At 47.4% G+C, this 16,474-nt stretch overlaps 1 protein-coding gene across 6 annotated transcripts in view; it reads left to right on the top strand.

Moving 5' to 3' along the window:
- The window catches only part of NOD1 (nucleotide binding oligomerization domain containing 1), a 49,401-nt gene extending 39,279 nt beyond the window's left edge, over nt 1–10,122 (top strand). For all 6 annotated transcript variants that reach the window (XM_046669542.1, XM_046669541.1, XM_046669537.1 and 3 more), the window contains 3 exons: nt 1,753–1,836; nt 5,364–5,447; nt 8,984–10,122. In XM_046669542.1, coding sequence (XP_046525498.1) covers nt 1,753–1,836; nt 5,364–5,447; nt 8,984–9,056 — 241 coding nt within the window. In that variant the 3' untranslated portion in view covers nt 9,057–10,122. The remainder of the gene's footprint in view (nt 1–1,752; nt 1,837–5,363; nt 5,448–8,983) is intronic.
- Nucleotides 10,123–16,474: the final 6,352 nt, after the last annotated feature.

Below are 16,474 nucleotides of genomic sequence, written 5' to 3'. Positions count from 1 at the left end.
TCATCATGATGAGAGTTCCGATACCAGACCTGCTGGCCAGTAAATGCATTTTTCATTCTTTTCCCCTCAAAAAACTTTAAAAATATTTTGAAAAGTAATATGTGCTTTTTTGAAAAAATGTAAGACACTAAAGTCTGAAAACTAGGAAGTGAGAGTAGCTCCTCCCTTGTGTTCTCCAAATGTAAGCTTCTCCTTCTGGCCTGTGAAAGTGTATTCTAGCTGCCTTGCATATTCAATTATCTGTCTGTAGATGCAGATAGACATATTTCCCTTTTCTTACAAAAGAGAATAGCATTTGGCAATTGCTTTAAAAAAATATTTTCACTATATCCTGTCCATATTTTACATGTCACTTTATGTCAGGGTTTTTCAGTCTCAACACTGTTGACATTTTGGTCCGCATAATTCTTTTCTGTGAGGGGTGGTCCTGTGCATTGTAGGATGTTTAGCAGAATCCCTGGCTTCGTTTCATTACGTAGCATAGTTCCCCGCAATTGTGATCAAATAGGTCTCCAGACACTTGCAAATGTCCATGGAAGGGGGAAATGGCCCTGGTTGAGAGCTCGTACTCTATAGGGATAATAATAATGCCAATACCCAGCATTTCTTGAGTGCTGACTGTATGCCACACATTATTTTCAGCCTCTTACACGTATTCACTCACTCACTCTCACAACCACCCTATAAGGTCTGTACTGTTACTGTTCACATTTACCAATGAGAAAACTGACGTCCAGAGAAGTTAAACCAGCTGCCCGAGGTCACCCTGCTAGGAAGTGACACACCCCCGGCACCTCTGGCTCCAGAGCCCCCTTACACACCATGCTCTTGTGTCTCGTGCTTTGTACTCATTCTCTCTGAGGGCTGTACAACGTCCCGTCGAATGTACAATCACAGTTTATTTTGCCAGCTGCCTCTATAGATGGATATTTAAATTTGTTCAGGTGGTACATCATGAGCAGCAGTCCTGCAGTCAATACTGCATGTGTAGATCCCTGTGTACACATCTTTGCACACAGTAGGGTCAATTCCCAGCAGTCTAATCATTGGCTCAGAGTGCAACCACCTGAGATTTGGATGGTCACTACCAAATTGCCCTCAAGGGATGATTTTTTAGTGTTCTTTCTAGTCCATTTTTCTCCCTTATTTATTCTTTCCTCCACTGGCACAACAGGGTTTAACCCTATTTACACCCAGAGCTTCTAGCCCTCTGCTTTATCCAGACTACTTCTGGTTTTAAGAACAACTGAGAGACTTCTTGAAGTTTCAGTCACTGAACTTGGGTCCTTCACAACAGGCCTCGGAGCAAAGCGCTGAACACATTTTAACGTGCAGTCAGCGGGCTTTCTGGGTCTTCATCCCACTGACTTTGGTGACACGCTGTCGGTGGTGTTCGAGGGAGCTTGGGGGCTGGAGGAGACCTGAGACACAGGTGTTGGCCACTGATTCTCTGTGCGCCCTTATCTTCTGTGAGATCTGAGGGCTCAGCCAGGATGGAGAGCGAGTGTGGGATGTCTGCAGCAGCAGGGCTCAGGAGTAGGAGCTTGGGTAAAGGATTTGTGCTAGAAACCAATCACTATTTTTTGTCTGGAGCTCAGAGGCTGGGCTTGGAGCCTGGCTGTGTCCTGGGTTCTCAGCAAGTGATGGGCAGCATCAGCCGGAGGGGCCTGGGCAGGGGTCCCGCTTCTGTGAATTCATTAAAAAGCGTGTGCCAGCTGGGGCTCCCCTGAGTGAACACTTCTTCTTTTCTAGGCTCACCAAAAATGAACTCGATGATGAAGCAGCAGAAAGCTTGGCAGAGATGTTGAAAGTCAACCAGACACTGAAACATTTATGGTAACTCCGAGAACCTTCAAATTTCAGACTGTGCTACTTTTTAAAAATATTTTTTTGAGATAAAATGCACATACCATAAAATTCACCCTTTTAGAGGGTACGATTCAGTGGTTTTTAGTATATTCACAGGGTTGTGGAATCATCACCACTATCTAATTCTAGAACATTTTACCTACTCACCTCCCCCACCCCCAAAAACCTATACGCATCAAGCAGTCATTCCCCAGCCTTCTCCTCCCCCAGCCCCTGGCAACCACTTATCTGCTTTTCGTTTCTGTGGATTTGCCTATTCTGGGCATTTCACAGAAATGGAATCAGACAATATGTCGTCTTTTGTCTCTGTGTTCTTTCACTAGTGTAAGTTTTCAAGGTTCATCTTCATTATAGCATGTACCAATTTTTCACTGTTTTCTATGGTGGAATGCTCTTCCATTGTATGGATATTCCACATTTTGTTCATCCATTGATCAGTTGGTGGACGTTTGGGTCGTTTCTACTTCTTAACTATTGTGAATGATGCTGCTGTGAGCATTCAGGTACATGTCTGTGTGTGAACATGTGTTTTCATTTCTCTTGGGTATATACTTAGGAATAGACTTGCTGGGTCATGTCACTCTGTGTTAAATTTTCGAGGAACTGCCAAACTGTTTTCCAAAGTGGCTGCACTACTTTACCTTCCCGCCAGTGCTGTATGAGGGGGCCCATTTCTCCACATCCTCGTCAGCACTTGTCATCGTCCATCTTTTTGAATCTTGCCATGTCATTGTGGTTCTGATTGGCATTTCCCTGATGACTAACGACGTTGGGCGTCTTTTCATGCGCCTGTTGGCTGTTTGTGTATCTTCATTTGGAAAAATGTCTCCACATCCTTTGCCCACTTTTAAATTGGGTTATTTCCCTTTTTACTGCTGAGTTGTTAGAGTTCTTCATATATTCTGGGTACTAGACATTTACTAGATGTACAATTTAAAAATATTTCCTCTCTTTCTGTGGGCTTTTCACTTTCTTGATAGTGACCTTTGAAACACAACACTTTCTAATTTTGATGAAGTCCTATTTATCTGTTTTTTCTTTGGTTTCTTGTGCTTCAGGTGTCTTACTAAGAAATCATTGCCTAATCCAAGGTCACGAAGATTAAGCCTAAATTTTCTTTTAAGTGTTATAGCTTTACTCTTCCATTAAGGTCTTTGATCCATTGGAGTTAATTTTCACATATGGTAAGAGGTGCGGGACCCACCTCCATTCTTTTGCATGTGGATGTCCAGCTGTCCCAGCACCACTTGTTGAAAAGACTGTCTTTCCCTTTTGAATGGCCCTGACTCTTTAAATCAATTGACCGTAACTTCCTGGCTTATTTCTGGACTTTCTATGCTAGTCTCTTGGTCCATATGTTCATCCCTATGCCAGGACCACACTGTCCTCATTGTTGTAACTTTGTGCTAAGTTTTGCAATCCAGAAGTGTGAGTCTTCCAACGTTGTTCTTCTTTCTCAAGATTGTTTTGGCTATTCTGGGTCTCTTGCATTTCCATATATGAATTTTAGATCACTTTGTCAATTTCTGTAGAAAAGCCAGACTGTGCTACTTTTACATTTTTTTTAAGAAGGATGCTTTTTGTTTTTTTAAAGATTGTCATCTGCACTAACATATGTTGCCAATTTTTTTTTCTTCTTCTTCTTCTTCTTCTTCTCCCCAAAGCCCCCCAGTACATAGTTGTATATTCTAGTTGTGAGTGCCTCTGGTTGTGGCATGTGGGACACCGCCTCAGTGTGGCCTGATGAGCGGTGCCATGTCTGCGCCCAGGATCCGAACTGGCGAAACCCTGGGCCACTGAAGCGGAGCGCGCGAACTTAACCACTGGGCCGTGGGGCCGGCCCCTTGTTTTTTTTTTTTTCTTTCTGGCCTGTAGACTTTCTTTTATGCCCTTCCCTAGGTGCCAGGCCAGCCCCTGCTGGGAGAACAGAGCCAGAACAGGGCTAGAGAGCGAGTCTTGGCTGCTTCATGTGAGCACAGACCACATTGGCCCCAGTGAAGGTAGCCCCCTGGGCACAGTTGCTCAGCACTGCCAGGCTTCTTAGCGCTCCTCCTACCCGACCTCTCGCCAAGTCTTGGCTGGGGTAGCTCACCCTGCCCCCAGCAAGGCAGAGGTGGTGCCAGCGGTAGCAACCGGGAAGGTGATTAAAAAAACAGCAGAGTTTAAGTGAATGCAGAATTCTGTGCCCACTTCCGGGTTCTGTTTTTGCTCCTTTTGCAAAAATGTACAAGTGACATTGTGGTTGTGCTTCCCAGAAGGTCACCACCTCTGCCACGGAGCCCGGGGGTTCCAGCTGCTGTGCAGCCTCACAGTCGTGTATGCTTGGGCAGTAGTGGTGACGAGAGCTCCCTTCCACCCGGCACCGTGGCAGAGATTGTGAGAAACACTGCACACATGTCCTCCCATTAAAACCTGACACACTTGGGGTAGGGGAGGGTCGTCTCATAGTTATTCCCATTTTACAGATCAGGCAACCGAGGCATAGATAGCTTAAGCTTCTTTCTTCAAAGATCTGTAGTTGAAAAGTGGGGAGTAGGTGTGTGCATGTGAGGGGAGCTTGTAACCACTATGCTATGCTGCCCCTTAAGGGGTTGGCCCCTTCATGCTTAATTTCTATAATCTCATCAATCACAACAGCAGAGGCCCTCATCTTCCTGGTAGGGCTGCCTTCTTGGGTCAGCGCCCAGGATTTCTAAGGGTCAGGTTCACCAGTAGCCTTCTTCTACAAATAGCCGGGAGTGAGGAATGAGCCTGCGATGAAGTGTAGACACATCACTGCCTCATGCTGCGTTTATTTCCCTGTTGAGCTGGAAGCATAGCTGCCCAGGGGAGCATTTGGGGAATCACCCGGGGTTCCTAGCTACATCGGAAAGCTTTGCTTCATTTGGATGAGTGCTAACCAACACAGCAGGCTTACTCTTAGAGGCCCCGTTGTTGATGGACCCATGAGTGGCAGCAGGAGAACTGTTCTCCTCTCTCCCTCTCAGATGTCGGAGAGGACATGGGACAATCTTAGAAGCCTTTGTTTCCCCCACAGAAAAGAAGGGCCAGTTGGTAGCTACTTCACTTTAAAAACTGCCTTGCATTTCCCTTGCCACTGGAAGGGGATGTCAGAAACAGTTCCCCGGATGTGTTTCTTAGACTTTGTTGTTCAGACTGGTGGTTGCCCAACATTTTTGATCGGGCACCCCTGCAATGAAGAATGTCAAGCACACACACACACGTCTATGTTCATGTAGTAAACTATCTATGTATGAATATATAGATACATTATGCTTGCTATAAAAATATACAAAAAAGGGAAACATTTTATAGGATGTCCTTTATTCTGGTGGATCTGATCTAGACAATCTTAGCCAGGTTAACAGTCTGTTCTTCCCCTGCCTCTGTCTCTTATCCCACCATAGCCTTACAACTCTCTACCTACTTCCTAACCAAGGAGGCAGATTTAATCCAGGATTATGTATTTGATACAAGATATGTTCTTCCCTCAGGCTTATCCAGAACCAGATCACAGCCAAGGGCGTTGCCCAGCTGGCAGATGCATTACAAAAGAACACTGGCATAATGGAGATTTGGTAAGACCCATCCACCGCTTGTTGTAGTAATAGTAACAACGATTATTTACTCATTACCATTGACTGTGTAGGGCAGCTTCCATTTATTCCTCATCTTTCCAACAATCCTGTAAAGTAGGTGGTATTATCTCCATTTCACAGATGTAGAAACTGAGGCCCAGACCGCCTGACTCCATAGTCAGTGCTCTCCTGCCCAGCGCCCTGTCCTGTCTACCCCCTGGGCTTGCAAGGGGCAAAATGCCCAGGAAAGGGAGTCCCGCTGGAAGTGAGTCACTCTGGCTCGTGAGACTGAGAGATGGATGTGCCGGCCTGGAATCTGGGGCTCGTTTTTCCCCTGCTCTGGGCTTCCTGGGCTTCAGGAGACACTTCCAGGCTGGATTTGAGTGGACTTGTGCTCTTTCTCAACTTGCCGTTTCTGCTGTGAGGACTTGCTTATGCCACTCCACTTTCTTGTCTCCCATGAGCCACATACAGCCCCAAGGTGGCCCTGGGCCTGGAGACTGTGCAGGGGTTTTGCCTCAGGAGCAACAGTTACAGCAGTGGAGGTGCTGGGATGTGGCAGCTAACCGGACAGTCAGGCCCTGACGGCTTGCGAGTCCTGACGAGAGCGAACTGAGAGCAGAGGGCCCTGTGTCCCTGAATGCAGGTCCCAGGTGCCCCGGAATCTGTTCTCTGCCTCCACCCGGCCGAGACAGCCCTGCAGGGGGGGGGCTCCAGCCCACTGGAGAGCCCGGCAGGGGGCCGAGCTGGGTTCCCTTGAGGACACAGGCCACAGGAGTGCACCCTCCCCTGGTGGCTCCCTGAGATCCGTGGGGCAGCCTCACCATGAACCTGGACCCTCCGCTCGGGGGGTAGTTACTCATTACCTGCTTTCTTCATGACTAGGGAGAAGAATTACACAACCAGAAACCATTAATCGAGGTCCAGCTCCCTGACCTCAGCTCCTAGAACAGTGTTTTTTAAACTTTGCTTTGGAACTTGTTAGTGGATGATAGAATCACTTTGGTGGGTTGTAACCAGCATTATTTAGAAAATGAGATTGCAAAGAACACGGTACCAAAACATGCTGTGCAAAGTATGAAGTATTATTTCATAATCTAATTTCAGGTGTGTGTGTGGGTGTGTGTATGCGTAGATGCTGGTTCACAATGTAAAGAGCAATTCTTATTTGGGGGTCACAGGTCAAAAAAAACTTTTGAAAAACACTGTCCCAGAGAAGAGCACTGACGGAGGACCCTGTGGTGCATGCGCCACCCCTCAGCCCGGGAGGTGCTGGAGAGCTAGCGGGAGCTCAGTCTGCATTCATCTGCAGCCCCCTCACCCTGTGATCCGTGCCTAGAACCACTCCGTGTCCTGCTGACTCTGTTGTCTGAGGGCACCAGAGGGGGACAGGAAGGAGGCAGGCCAGGCGGCAGGACGGTTGGCAGATGAGTCGGCCTCCACTTTTCTCAGAGGCCGGTTGCGACAGTGTAAAGATGTGCAGCGGCCTTCATTCTGTTGAGCTTGAAAATGTGCCTCTGCAGCCTCCCGACGGCCACCATCCCTACACAAGGAGCTGTTTGTGTAGGGCCGGGTGTCTACCTTCCAGGCGTGCGATCCAGAGCCTGAAGGGGGTGCGTGTGTCGGGGTGGATCCGGAGAGGGCGAGGGCGACGGCTCAGGTGCTGGCCGGGGAGCGTCTTCGCTTCAGGTGCTGGCTCGCCCCATGTGTGTGACTGACTTCATGGGATGGGGCCCTGCGGAGTTTCTGGCCCTGTCGGCCCTGTCTGGGGGCTGCCACACCAGGCAGCAGGGCTGTGGTCGGGCTGGCAGGGGAACGGGGAGCAGGTCTGCCAGGAGCCACCACTGGCACAGAGGGACCATCTCCGTGGACTCGTTATCTGTGCTGACATTCATTTCTACCTCGTCCCTGTCCGGAAGGAACTTGAAGTCTGAAGTCCCTCAGTGAGTTCTGCTTTCAAAGACAGGAAGTGGAAGTGGTCAGTGACCTGACCTTGTAAATTATAGCATTTATCGCACTCCATTGTAATAGCTCTTCCAGACTGTGAGCTCCTTGAGGGGAGGGCCAGTGTCCTGGTCACTGCTATGTCTCCAGCGACTAGTGCTACATCTTCATCCATTTCTTGAGTCCCCAAGTGCTTGAGTGCCAGGCACTGTGCTAGTACCGAGAATCCTGTGGTGAGCAAAACAGACCTGCCCTTCTGGGCTTACCATCTAGTGAGGGAGACACACAGTAAAGAAAAAAATGATTGAAGGAATTATTTGATTACAATCGTGATGAGTGCTATAGAGGGGAAGCTAAGAAGGGACCCTAATACAGATGAGGCTTCAAGGAAGGTCTCCCTAAGGAAGTGGCATTTCAACTAAGCCATGAAGGAGGAATGGGAGTTAGCTGGGGTGGGAGGGAAGGTGTTCCAGGTGGGAGGAGCAGCACATGCAAAGGCTCTGAGGCAGGAAGGAGCATGGTGTCCTTGAAGAGCAGCAAGAAGCTGATGTGCCCTGGGGTTCGGACAGGATGGAAGAGTGGGCAGCAGGAGGCAGAGGGGATGGGCAGAGTCGAGACCCTAAGAGATCTGTGGGTCTTGTTACATATTTGGGGTCTTGATCCTAAAAGAAATGGAAAAGTCATTGAAAGATTTGAAGCAAAGAGGGATGTGATCAGATTTGCCTTGTAAGAAGACCACTCTGGCTCCTCTAAGAAATGGACTTGAGGCGGCCAGAGTACAGGTGAAGGGACCAGTCAGTGGGACATTGCAGTGATCCAGAGAAGAGAGGGTGGTTGCTCAGACCAGGATGGTAGTGGTGAAGATATGGAGAGGTTCCAGGGAGGCATTCTACAGATGTTTAGGGAATAAAACAGAACTTTGTGACCAAGAGAATATGAAGATGAGGAGGAAGGTGTCAAGGGTGAGCCCTGGGTTGGTAACTTGCACAGCTGGATGAAAAGCAGTACCGTTCGCTGAGCTAGGGAACCCTGGGGAGATGTGGCCACTTTGAGGTGCCTGGGACACGTCCAGGTGGAGACGTCAAGTGCGTTAGTGGCAGCAGAGCAGAGAGATGTGGGCGGCAGATCACTGACATAAGGATGGGGCCAGGGCATAGATGGAAATCTGTCTAGAGGAAATCCATTATTTAGAGGTCACTTGGAGGAGAATGTGGGGAAGGAGACTGAGATGGAGGGGCCAGACTTAGGAGAAAAACCAGAGAACACAGTATCAAGCCGGGGGAAGGGAGTGTTTCAAGAAGAAGGGAGAGGGCAGGACAGCCTAATGCCTGTGAAGGCCAAGAAAGACAAGGCCTGAAGAATGTCATGAAATCCAGGCTTATGGAGGCAATTGTTGACCTTCATGAGACGCCAGTCATAGGGTGATGGCAGCTGGAAAGGATTAATATTAATGTCAAACAAGTGTTCCAACAGAGTGCCTTCCTTAACTTCGGGGTCGTGTGAAGCACGAGAGTGCGTTAGGAACACTTGCTGGGAACGTGCGCCCAGCAGTCCCTGACAGCTGACTTGGGTTCTTTGTTTTTTTCCAACAGCCTAAATGGAAACTTGATAAAGCCAGAGGAGGCCAAAGTCTTTGAGGATGAGAAGCGGATTGTCTTTTCCTGAGAGGCTGATTTCCTGTTCGTGGGCTTGGCCCTGGGGGCTGTCTGGCAGCAGAGGCCTCTGTGTGGTCTCCTGTCTTGGGTGTCCGACAGGGCTCTGCTGAGACGGGGCTGCTGTCACCACGCAGATCAGCTCGGACTGGCCAGCTCCCTGGGCAGCGGTTGCAGTTTTGTAGGAAGAGCGTGCCTTGTGAGCGTTGTAGTTACTGTCACTGTACCGTGAAGAGGCCGTCGTGCATGTCCGTGATTATCTTAATCTGAAACTGGAGGACTAGGGCTTTGAGCTCACACAGACGCCTGCCCTGAGGACCAGCGGGCGTGAGCTGGTCACTGCTGTCTTCATTCAGGAGTCGAGGACGTGGTGCAAAGTTGGCGCCAGTTTTCTCGGAGAAAAGGTGCTCAATGAACAAGAATTGTTTTACCCAAAACATTTTCCTCCTCCTCAGTACTTCCCCATGTGTTGATAGTATTCCTACCGTACAGCTATAGATACTGAGGTGTGTACAGCTTGGGGATTTCACTTACGCAGGTTTTATAGGGAGATCGTGTTGAAGGAAGGACTCGTCACAGGCTTTTTAGCCCTGGAGTCTCATTGTCTGCTGACAAAGATCACTGGATGCCCTCTTGGCCAGACTAAGAAAGGACGAGGCCTTCGTGGTGCTCGGTTTCCACTCAGGGCTTTCTCCTACCTAGGCTGACCTCCTCAAGGCCCATACTACAGACAAAGGTGCTCTGCCCCGAAGGAAGAATAAATGCCCACCCTCAAGAAGGAACAAGGCACAGCTGGCCCTGGCGGCCCCGCCATCCGAACAGAAGCTTCTCCCCCTCTCTTGCCCTCTTGAGGGAGGGAAGTCTCTTCCTGCCGTGGAGTAGCTGTGAGGGTGACTGAGTTGGAGCCACGACTCAGGCTCCAGCTGAGAACCTGGCCAGCAGAGTGTGTTAGAGACCTCCTACCGTGGTCGGCACACGGTGGGTGCTAAATGGGCGAGGGGAGAGTGACATTACCAGGTAACTTGTTCTTTTGCCAATTCATTTGTTAATAAAATACTGAAAATACTCATTATTTCTAACTCTCTGAGTCTGGGATCTTTTAAACTACACTGTGATGCTCCTGCATTGGGTGGGGCCCTGGGGTGACATGCTGTGAGGAGAGCCTGATGAAGGCAGGCCACAGGCATCTGCGGTTTGATCCTTTGCCAGCCACTCCACCTATCAAGGGACCAAAAAAAGCCGAGGAAGTGACTGAAGCCTCTCCATCTGACCTCCAAATCCATACGGGTGGCTTCTCAGAGGAAGTGACTTGGATCAGGGGTGCCTGGGGCCAGGATACGCTGGCGTGGGCTGAATTTCAGGACCCTCGCCACCATGCCGTGATAGGTCCTGGCAGGCCAAGCTCAATGTCCACTACCTTCCTCGGTTGTTCACTGCTGAGCGGAGGACCCAGGTGGGCCTGGCACCCACCGTGGCAGGAGGCACCAGATGATTGATAGAGGCCAAACATGAGAGGGCAGGGGTGAGGGGAACCTCCAACAGTACCTTTGAGGTCTCAGAGGTCCAGCCTGGCTTTGGACAGCAGCCCCTGTTAGGAAGAGTGCAATTCAGGAAGGCAGCCTGGGGAAGATCCTGTGTGGTCATTCAGCCACATGGCGGCCATGCCTCTAAGGCACTGCTGTGGTGGGTCCTACCTGCCCCTCCCCTCACGCCAGATCTGGGGACTCACCCAGTAGTCTTGCCCCACCCCTGCACCTGCCCCCCAGGCAGCCAGAGAGTCTGGGCAGCGAGGATGCCCAGAAAGCACAAAGGAATGTGCGGGGCAAGCGGAAGGCCAAGGGTGCTGAGAGCAAACTCCAGACTTACCGAGAGAACCACACTCCTCAGCTCACAAATTCATATTTTATTAAACCACTAGAACTAAACTTTGGAAAGCCTAAAATTTACTCGGAAACTACTAAATATGACTGCTTTTGGAGACTATCGAAATTAGAAGTGCTGCCTCTAAGGGAATTACAATTTGTGTGGTGTTGGCTTAAATTCTATTTGGAAATACTCTTGTCTTCTAGATGGTGAATGACATTTTCTAGTTCCTTATAAAAGTGAAATCAGGCTCCTCATTTACTAGAAGGTTCTCCTTTACCCACAGGTAACCTGCTGTGCCGAGAAGTGGAGACTTTTCCTAATCCAGAAAAAGACAATTGAAAATTCAAAGAAAAAAAAGGGGGCCTGCCCAGTGGTGCAGTGGTTAAGTTCACACGCTTCAGTGGCCCGGGGTTTGCCAGTTTGGATCCTGGGTGCGGACATGGCACTGCTTAGCAAGCCATGCTGTGGTGGGCGTCCCACATATAAAGCAGAGGAAGATGGGCACAGATGTTCGCTCAGGGCCAGTCTTCCTCAGCAAAAAAAAAGGAGGATTGGCAGTGGATGCTAGCTCAGGGCTAATCTTCCTCAAGGAAAAATAAAGGGAATCCCACAAACTTGGGATATGACTGTTTCTTCCCACAGGACGTGTTGGTTGGTTTTAGGAAGGAAATACCCCCTCCACATTTCAGACCTGCATTTATGTCCATGGTGATTTGGAACCTATAAAAAAAGCCATGTCAAGTCACTGTGTGGCTTTAGGTCAGGTCCTAAGACTGTCAGAATCTCAATTTCCTCCTTGAAAAATGGGGATCCTAGAGTACTGACTCAAGGGCTTGCTGTGAGGATTAAAGGAGCTGATGCATGGAGAGCTGTGCCCCGCCCGGGGCCACTGCTCAATATCTGATGGTTATTATGAAACCAACGTTCCTCATCTCCGCTCGTGATGGCACCCCCAGGTGGTTCTCTTCTCACTCGGGCTTAGGGAACTTCCCAACAAGGTCACATATGAGACTGGAAGTTCTCAAAGTCAAGTCCAAAAATATCCACTGTCAAGCTTCCTGCAGTATCCTAGCTTTGTCAGTGAAAAGCACAGCCGTTCACATTTTCATCATTACCAAGAGCTCCACCATTGAAGTGTTACTCACCGACCACAGGGAGGCGCACCCGTGTCTTCACTCCCAGTAAAGAACATAGCAGGAGGTTGGTGCCACACAGCGCCAGGCCCCTGAGCCTCTGCCAGGCGTTCCTGTCAACTGAACTGAGAAGGAGCGTTTGGCTCCTTGATATTTTGGTCCACTGCCAGGTGTGGCACATGTCTATTTCCAGTAACTAATCGCTGACTTACAGAAAAAACCTTGCTCTGGGGCTGAAAGGCAAAACCACGGCCATTATCCCAGGTCCACAGAGAGGAATTTAATGAAAGTGGAATTAGCTCTTGAGGAGGCCAAGGCTCGTGTTACGACACAGATGGGCTGCAGGAACCAGGGGCCATCCGAGCACAACTCTCCCAGCCTTAAAATTGAATTAACTGCACCCAAGACCAGCTTAAAACTTTTAGAGGCACTAACCACTGGAAAGGTTATGGGCCCCCAATGATCTGTAATAAAATAAAAATTTTTTTAACTATAGTAAATTCTAAAATAAAATAAGTGCAAGGATATTAAACACGTTTCCTATGACTACTTGGGTTCTTTTTGGGGCAAATATCAAAATATCTCAAGTTTTTTTGACTCTTTTCTGTCACAGTGCTTTTTGTTATAAAAGCAATATCACATTAAAGAAAAAATTTTAATGCTTATAGTAACACTGCTTACAGAGCTAATTTAATTTTTGCATGTCATCTTCCCATGTTTCGCCTACTTTAAGACTTTTTTCCAATTTTTTTTATTGTGGTAAAATACATGTAATTCACCATCTTAACCATTTTTAAGTCAATGTTTTAGCGGTATTAAATACATTAATAATGTGTAACCATCACCACCACCCATCTCCAGAACTCGTCTTGTAAAAACTGAAATTCTATACCCATTAAATAACGCCCCATTTTCTCTTCCCCCAGCCCCTGGCAGCCACCATTCTCCTTTGTCTCTATGAATCTGACTACTCTAGGTACCCAATGTAAGTGGAAGCACACAGTATTTCTTTCTGTGACTGGCTTATTTCACTTAGCATAATGTCCTCAAGGTTCATCCATGTTGTAGCATGTGTCAGATGTGTAGCCTTTTTTTAGGCCAGAATATTTTGAAACATCTTTTTATATAGTTACAATCACAGTATGTGCTTGCAGTTTCTTTCAATCAAACATTTCTCTGCATTGTTACATAGTCTTTATACTTATCATTTGTATTCTATTGGTTTGATGATCTGCTTAATTGTGTTCCAAATGTTAGCCACTCAGGCTTCCAGATTGGTTGTAGTGGTGGTGGTTATTATGGACATTTCTATGGAAGTAAAAGATTGTTTCAGATTATTTCTTTGGAGTGGGATTATCAAGTCAAAGATTCTTGCTATGAAATTTTCTTTCTTTTTCAACCTATGTTAGTCCATAAAGTTGAGGGGCATTATAAATGGTTTGGAAGCAGGTGGAAGTGAGGAAACAATGTAATGTGAAGCCAGCAGTGTCTCCTTTGAAAAGGAATAAAGCTCCCTGCCTTGGACCCTCACCCCAGAGAATGTTCAGGCACTGCCCCCTCTGCCCCACATTAGAGCTACAGCCTGACACTGTAGTAACTACAACTGCGGGAAGAAGGACTCATCCATAAATCAGCAGGTTTGAAAGTGGGACTGTGCAAGATAATCACTTATTAGTGAGGTGTCAGCATCTTCAAAATCAGTTTCCCTTGATTTTAAAAAGTTCTATTCATGTGTATGTGTCCTTGCTTTGTCTAAACAAACCCAGTCTGATCGAACCCATTAACAATGGGTCAAATGGGAACTACTTCTTCCCAATAACCCTATGAGGTAGGAATTAGTTCATGAATGAGGAAACAGAACTACTGAGTATGGGGACGTATCTTGTCTTACTAATCATGATGTGTATATAAAAATGGGGGAAAAGAAAGAAAAAAAAAAGCAAAGCCCCACAGGAAAGGGATTTTGGCAAATGTAGAAAGTTGGGCTTGGCAATATCTAAGATTTAGCGCTTAGTTCAATCCCCTCACGCTACCAGTGAGGAAGCTGGTGTTGGAAAGCAAAAGCAACTTGCCCAGGTCACACACTTCATCACTGGGAGAGCAAGAACCAGTCACAGGCTCTGGCTGGTTTTCTTTTCCCTCTATTCTGATAGTTTGAGACCTTCAGTTCATTCTGCAACGGACCTTTCTGCCAAGTCTGTTAAAGCTGGTCCCTCTCCTCTAGGGCAAGGTAAACAAAATGAACTCTCCACCCAAGGACACAGATGGGGTCTCTTTAGTGTCCCTGGGATTCCTCAGGAAGCCTGATGTGTTCTTCTATATCCACGATGCTAAACGTTACAGGACTCTGGAGTCACGTTGACAAACCTTGTTGTCCAAGAGCCGCAAGGCTAAAAACACCCTGGAGAATGTCGCATGACTGGAGTCTGACTCTACAGAGCCAACAGCTTCGACACTGGCCACATCTTCTATCTCCCAACCATGGAACTGGACCAGAGGAAGTAGGTGCACTACAGAGAGCTAGAGAAGGTCGTATTCAGATGATTTTCATCACAAGAGGGCAGCATGTGTCCAGCGATTAATCCATTATGTAAGTGGCCCAAAGCTTCAACTGTGCAGGAGGTCTGGTGACTGACACATTGTCCTATTTAAATAAGACTCAATCCAAAGCACATGGTGTTAAAAGCAATTTCATCTTAAACCCATTCATTTGAGTTCAAAGACATGGTAGTAGGGAGAGTTGGCCCCAAGGCACACTAAAAAGCAGTATTACGGCAAGTTCTCTGGGTCCTGAGGATCTGGGTTCAAGTCCCAGTGCTGCCAGTGGCTGTGTGACCGTGGACAAGTGACTGAATTTTTCTGTGCCTGAGTTTCCCATCTGTAATAGTGCTCCCCTTGCAGGGTGGGTTGGTTATGAGGAGTAAATTAATTAATATATGTAAAGTACTTCAAACAGTACTGACAGGTACTAAGGGCTCCAGAATTATCTGGAGCCCTGCTTGTCATCTAAGCAGACCTTCTCGCCCCAGCACTGTGCTAATGAGCATTAGGGATAAGGCGAGAGAAGAGAGGGGACTGCGCTGGGCCATGCTTCCTACTCTTAAAAGCCTCTCCAAAACCACATGGCCATTTTCAAACTGAGAGCAAACTCCAGACTTTTCAGCTGCCCAGAGACCAGAAGCCGTTTCCAGGCTGAATACCTGTGGGATAAGAACTAACCATTCCCCACATTTGCCATTGTCTTCATTTTTATTTTGTTAAGGAGCTGCATATCCAGGTCATATCCAGAAGCATGAGTCAGGAAAGCCAAAAGCCTGTTTGCATTTTGATTTGATTTCACAGATGTTAGAGCGTATTATCTGACTTTCCACACTAATGTCATATGGCTGAAGGTCATTTCTTTGAAGTCAGCATGTGGTCTCGGTTTCTAGCATCCTTTTCTTTCACTTTTAAACATTGCTAATGATTTCCCTGGCCTGTAATAGAAAATGAATGACTGGAGTCTTGAGAGTGAGCAGGAGAGGAGAGTAGGGAGGCAGATGGATGAGAAGGGAACAAAACAGATCGGGAGCAGGGGAACTGGGTGGGTTAACTCCTGGAATCCTGACTTCCTCCCTGCCTTGTACCCTCCTGTTGCTGTGTCCAGGAACTGGCCCAGTGTGTCTAGGGCCATCAGCCTGGCACCCCGGGCACTGAAGTTGTGTGGAGCCAGCAGCTTATCACCTACTGAGCAGCTGTGGGGGACGTCCCAGCTGCCTGCTGCTACGTGTAGATTTCTCAGTGGATACTCACTAGGCGATGTGTAAGATCTTTTTCCTTCTGCTGAGACAATGCACTTGTTTCCAACTCATTTTCCCAGAGGACTCACTTCTGGTCAACAAAATCCTTCCATTTGAACCACCTTGTTGTCTGTTGTTTCTCAACCTTTTTTTCATAACTGCCCCTTGAAGGAAACTTTTTAGACATTTTTTTCCTAATCCCCCCTCCCACCATGAATACCATAGATATACTGTATTTCTTTTTCTATACAGTGGCCCTCTGGATTCAAACCATTGAATATCCAAGTTCCTTTTTGTCTCCCAAGAACGAATTCTCACCGTCTTGGGGGTGATAGACTCCCTGTTGGGAAAGCTTCATCTAGTCAAACCCTAGATAATTCTGGTCACCCTTACCATCTCCAAGAACCCCTTTGTCACCCTTAAGGCTGTTTGCCTTTCTACACATTATTCAGCTTCTAATTCAATAAATCTTAAGTTATAAATTTAATATTCTTATTCTTCCTTTTTACTCTTTGTTCTGAAAACAATTTTAATCTACGTGCAAAAACTTTGTTATTTTAAAAAATGCTGTTTGTAAAAGGGGAACAGTGTATCCTAACTGGGACAGTTAGAGTCTGAAGCATTCTGGCACCAGCAGCTTCAGAGAGGAATTT

This window comes from Equus quagga, chromosome 8 (genome assembly GCF_021613505.1).
Source record: "Equus quagga isolate Etosha38 chromosome 8, UCLA_HA_Equagga_1.0, whole genome shotgun sequence".
Taxonomy (NCBI): Eukaryota; Metazoa; Chordata; class Mammalia; order Perissodactyla; family Equidae; genus Equus; species Equus quagga.
This window is presented reverse-complemented; position numbering and strand designations above follow the sequence as displayed.